The sequence below is a fragment of the Endocarpon pusillum genome, assembly GCF_000464535.1.
Source record: "Endocarpon pusillum Z07020 unplaced genomic scaffold scaffold1300, whole genome shotgun sequence".
Lineage (NCBI taxonomy): Eukaryota > Fungi > Ascomycota > Eurotiomycetes > Verrucariales > Verrucariaceae > Endocarpon > Endocarpon pusillum.
The window spans coordinates 537515-543164 of record NW_006913659.1 but is presented as its reverse complement, the minus strand read 5'-3'; the positions used below and the strand labels follow the sequence as shown (position 1 = coordinate 543164).

General features: G+C 49.3%; 2 protein-coding genes across 2 annotated transcripts; one reads left to right on the top strand and one right to left on the bottom strand.

Annotated features, from left to right (window-relative positions):
• Window positions 1-232: 232 nt before the first annotated feature.
• On the bottom strand, window positions 233-3830 carry EPUS_00821 (uncharacterized protein; the record flags this gene model as incomplete). The annotated part of the gene is made up of 6 exons (XM_007801601.1): window positions 233-1176; window positions 1230-2747; window positions 2798-3266; window positions 3320-3535; window positions 3582-3626; window positions 3678-3830. The coding sequence occupies 6 exons, from the start codon at window positions 3828-3830 to the stop codon at window positions 233-235; spliced, it is 3345 nt and encodes a 1114-aa protein (XP_007799792.1).
• An 832-nt stretch (window positions 3831-4662) lies between these two features.
• On the top strand, window positions 4663-5650 carry EPUS_00820 (uncharacterized protein; the record flags this gene model as incomplete). The annotated part of the gene is made up of 2 exons (XM_007801600.1): window positions 4663-5399; window positions 5452-5650. 2 exons carry the CDS (start codon window positions 4663-4665, stop codon window positions 5648-5650), a joined length of 936 nt encoding a protein of 311 aa, XP_007799791.1.

Genomic DNA, 5650 nt, shown 5'->3' with positions numbered 1-5650 from the left:
GCGGAAGACACAAATGTCCAGAGTGCGACTCCAACCGATCACTCCTTTGCTACAAGCACTTGATCAATAACAGCACCCTCAGTGGTAGTCGCAAGCATACTCAACAATACATTCGGACAGCTTTTACGACATAGAGTGAATGATGCAGAAACCTTCAGCTGACTGGATGGCAGGTTGAGCTGACCAGAATGTGAGGACCACGATCCAAATCACAGTCATGAGGCTTCCGGCGCTAGGCTTCCGGAGCTAGGCTTCCCTCGATCCTCCGTTTAGCTTCCTGTCGGTCTTCTATTGTGATATTCTCTTCGTTCTTCTTCATGTCTGGAGTAAAAGGCCCTGCCGAAGGATGATGACCAATAGACATGCCAACCCGAACCTGAAAGATGTCAGTCTCAGAATCAAATTCAGCGGGAGATTGTCTCACTAAAGTCTCCAAGGCGCCGTTGGAGTTCTCGATAAGGTCGTCGTCAAACTTCATCGAGCCTGGTTCGAAAAGGAGAAGAATAGTGCTGCCTCCGAATTTGAAGTAGCCCAGTTCCTCTGCTCGCCTGACCTTCTCGCCAGCCTTCCTGGTGATTACTGTGCTTCCAACCATCATTGCACCAATGCAGATATACATGACCCTGCCATGGGCCACCGAGTCGATTGGCACGATGACTCTGACATTCTCACCGTACACATCCAGTGCCGACCTGATAGCCATGGGGTTGACCGTATAATATTCACCCTCAATGAGCTTTGGCGTTCCCAGCGTTCCATCTACAGGTATGTGGAATCGATGGTAATCTTGTGGCGCCAGTCGAAAAATGCCCAAAGCACCGTTCTTATATCGTTTGGCATCCAGAGGATAAGCATCGCCAAGAAGCTTATCAACGGAGTAGTCGCGGCCCTTGACCCAAATCCTAGTAGCGTCATCCATTCTATCAAAGACGACAGTGCGGGAGTCGGCTGGAGAAACTATAACCCTGGGGTCGTCTGGTGCAGAGGATGGCCGTGCGTTTGGTTTCAGAGCACGGTAAAAGAATTCATTAAAAGTTCTGAATTGTTCCAACGGAAGCAGCACCTCCGACATGTCAAGCTGGTGAAAGGCGATGAAAGCTTCGATTTGACTGGCCGAGGCGGGATCATCGTACTTCCTCCCTTGCTTGTAGCTGAGGGATCTGAGCATTTTCCGGACTTCTCACATTAGCACGTCGTATCAATCATGAACATGAACAGGCATGACTTACTCCGCTTCTTTTCCATCTCCCTGCTGCCCATTGCCTTGTATAATAGTCGGATACCAAGTCTCACATAGACACTCATGCGCTCTTCGTTGATCTGGCCAGTAATGCGGTCCTGAACGAGGATGTTCGCAGAATTTGCTCCCAATTTATAACCGCCATAGGATATTTTCGTGATCACCTTCGAATACCACTTCCGTTGTGCTTGGCTCGAGGTGACGAATCCACCCATGACAAGATTGTTCACTTGCCGCCAGTCCGTGCTGGCACATGTTGCAATATGGGTGATGATATCTGCATCTGATCTCTTGCCCATGCGTGGCTGATGACACAATGGACACTCACGGATCTCAATGACATGTTCTTCGCCGCCTTCATCCGCGAGGTCATCTTCATCAAGAAGATGGCCCTCTTCTCCCAACTTACCAGTAGAGTCCTGGTCGATGACAGGAATAGCAGATCGATCTGGCTCCACATTAGTTGAGTCGTGCTTGTTGCCTTCGGCTTTCGTCTTGAGGCCATTTTCATGTTCTCCATTGGCAAGCGTTGCTTCCCGGATATGATGGCCGAGTCCATTGATTTTTTGTCTAATAGTTGCCTTCTGCGTAGCCTTTAGTAGCTGCTCCTCCAAGCATATGACTGCTTGGTCGAAAGTCAGGTCCAAAGAATCAGCTGACTCGTTCTCTTCAGCAAAGCGGTGGAAAAAGCTGTCGATAGTGCTCTCCTTCAGGGTGGAGCCAAGAGTATCTAGCATGGCAGTAAGTTCAATTTTGCTGACACGTCCACTGTCATCCGCATCATACTGCTTAAGCATGGCCCTCCAAAATTGCTGGCGTAAGGCGCGATAGGGCAGGTACTTTGCAGTGATGTACAGTTCTGGGAAGTGCTTGTCTTCCCAACGCTCCTTATTCTTTAACGTCAGCGGTATGACGAGAGGGAGCAGATCAGGATCTTCAGGGTTTTGCTGGGCAGCTTCACCCTCACCGCTGCTGTTCATGCGCGGGAAGCTGGGTGGCTCTGAAGGGGTACTGGTGGGTGCTATATTTGTGGGTGCTAGACTTGTGGTCTGCCGGTCCTGAAGGTCCAATTGTGACGAGCTTGACAATGAGTTCTGAGAATTGTTCGATTTAAGAGCAGGTCTTGTTAGCTTTGACAAGCTCGACGAGGAGGCCGATCGCGAAAGTGGTAGCCTGAAGCGAGATCTGTTTTCCTTTGGGAGTGCTGGAGAAGACTCCACAGGTTCGGGTAATCTGTAAAGACCTGTCGCCGGGTCGGCTTCTGGCGCAGCTGCCACTAGTCGTTGTACAGGAAAGTTCGTGGAAGCTATAAAATCATTGCCGGTAAGCGTATCACGATCCATGACCGAGAAGTATATAGAATATGCAGTCTCGTGGCGCATCACTTGAAGAACCATCTTCTCGTTGTATACTGGATTGAGATTATGCCTCACGACTTTGGTCCTCATGACTTTCCGTCCCAGAGCTGTCACGACGAAAGGATCCATATCGAAAGAGGTCCTCGTCACTGTTTCTGTCTTAGGTCACGTCTGCAAGTAATAGACTCGGAATACTTACTGTTCTTCTCTGGAGGTAAGTCAGTGATTTTGACGATCTCAAGAAATATGATTCCCGAAACATCACTGTCCTTGCCAGTAAATTCATATGCTCTAATTGCTCTGGACTTTCTCCGAAGCATCTTCAGCTTCCTCTTTTTCTTCTTCTTTTCAAGATCAGGTTTTGTTTGATCCTCGGTCTCATCCGAAGTCTCCTCATCTTTTCCAGTCTGGTCCACCGCATCTCCGTCATCGTTATCAGCATCGCTGTCCTGGTCCACGTTTCCCTCATGGCTGGGCATCGGTGACAGGCCCTCGTCCGAGTCCCCATCAGCTGCCAGTATTGTCGATCTGAATTTGAGGTAGATCTCTTCGGGGCTTGCTGTAGGATTTGCGGCGTCGATCAAGGAGAATTGGATCTGCACTTCGCCTGATACCTCGCTGCTCTTCTTACCCCCCTTGCGTCGAGATTTCAGCTGGAACCACTTTGGCTACATAGTGTCAGTGATAAATTTTCTCCAAGCAAAACCTGAGCTACGCATACTTCTTGGTGTAATTGGCCATCCGCAAAGATGTCTTCCACAGCAATATCAAATTCACCCATGTAATCTTTTCCAAAGCGGTCTCTATCCCAGCAAATACATTCCACCAGCGGTACTCCAGTCAACGGCATATCGAAGCATGTTTTCCATTCTGGATTCAAGGTCTTGTTGATGGTTGGGGTCGACTGCTTTGCACTTCCAAGTGTGACGACAAGGTACTGTCTAAGGTTAGAGACCATCTCTCTGGGGATGGCCTCGCCTTACTGGATCACTCGTTCCTCCTCTATCCTTAGCTGCCAGGTTGCGGCCCTGGAAAGGTGAGTTTGCATGCAAGGATGAATGTGCAGGTGAAGTACGTACCTTAATGACATTAACTTTGAGCGTCAGAGGCTTCGAATCTCCGACACTGGCCTGCCTTGTCGGGCTTCCACTTCGACTGTGGTCGATCGATCCATTTCCTCCTCTAGAACTCAAATGGTTGCTAATTCGATGGGTAAGGCCAATTCGAACCATGTTTTGAAGCTCAGCAGTCTCGACAACTTCAATATCACAGCAGTAGCCGTTGGGAACCAGAAAAATTGTTCAAAAGAGGTGATAGATGCTAACGTTTTGTAGTGTGAGCTGGCACTTAGTCCTGTCAGACAAACTTGATCTGGTTGGAGATACTCCAGGTTTTAGCTGTCGGTTGGATAATGGACCCTGATGCCCAGAGGGGCAGTGCAGTGTGAGCGACTTGACTGATCAGCAGCCGATCAACGTATGCCATTCAAGGAAGAGGGAATGAAAATCTATTCTATTCTATTTTCCTTTTTTTTTTTGGCATAGATAGCGCAGAGCTTGGTAACAATTTTCAGCTTGTGGTGCCTAGTTAGGTGTCACGGTCACTGCAGCTGAAGCCATCCGCCCGCATTACAGTAGTAGGTCAAGCTTTGCGGCGTTCTCGGCTTTTCCGACCCACAGGTTCAAGTTTCAGGTCCATTCAAGTTGCTGCCCCACAATTTCAGCTCTTGGCCCCTCAGTCTGTCCTCCTGTCCGGAAAGCATAACCAACGACTCCAGCATTGATCTATCCAGGCAGTGGGGACCAGGAACAATCGCGAGTCCACTGCAGGCTGGCTCGCTAAACAGCCCTGTAATCATGTCTCGACCATGGCCTAGCTCTCGGCTGTCTCTTGAACTGGGGATCTACCGCGGGTGCCCAATGACGACCACCTATCGTCATCATCTTGATGTCATGCCACAACTGTCAACAGCGACGAAATAAGTAGAACAATTCCTATTCATTTTCTTTGTAGACTACATATTTTGAAAAATCTACACCTGCGTTAGCCGGATCTGTGTGCACAATGTCTTCCTCAGAAGCTCCTCCCACAGCTTACCCCAGTACTTCTCTCAAAGCCCAAGACCAAGCACCAGGGAAGGGTCTGGATTCCAAACTTGAGCCCGCAGCCAACTGGACACAACTCGAGTTCTGGGATGATGAAGGGAAGAGCCCGTATTTGAAAGAGTATGAAGGAAGAGGACTGCTCAAGGACAAAGCTGCGCTGATCACAGGCGGCGACTCAGGAATCGGTCGCTCTGTTGGCATTCTTATGGCTCGTGAAGGAGCCGACATTTCATTTGTGTATCTCCCTGAAGAAGAGGAGGACGCCCAGCAAACCAAAAAAGAAATCGAGAAGGCCGGACGTAAAGCACACCTCATGCCTCTTGACATCACCAGCCGTGAAAATTGTCAGAAGGCAGTCGATGAGCACATGAAAGTTTTTGGGAAGATCAATATCTTGGTGAACAATGCAGCTATGCAGGAAGTATGCCAGGACATCAAGGATATCGATCTGGACATCGTTGAAAAGACCTTCCGAACCAACATTCTGAGCATGTTTGCTTTGACGAAGTATGCTGTGAAGCACATGAAAAGAGGTTCAAGTGTGATCAATTCCACCTCGGTTGCTGGATACATGGGCAATCCAACGATGGTCGATTACTCCAGCACGAAGGGCGCAATTGCCACCTTCACACGTGCGCTCGCACAGCAGCAGGCGCCGAAAGGAATCAGGATCAATGCGGTTGCTCCAGGAATTATGTAAGTGTCATCGGAGTGGTCCTCGACGGTCAAATGCTTACTTTCTGTGTAGTTGGACACCATTACAGCCTGCAACAAAAGGAAATCCAGCAGAGAATATGGAGGCATTAGGGACCCAGGCGGCTCCTCTGCAGCGACCAGGTATGCCCGTCGAGGTCGCTGTGGCTTACGTCTTCCTCGCCTCGCCAATGGGCTCTTACTTCACTGGTGAGGTCATTCATGGCACTGGAGGAATCGAGATGCAAGGTTGA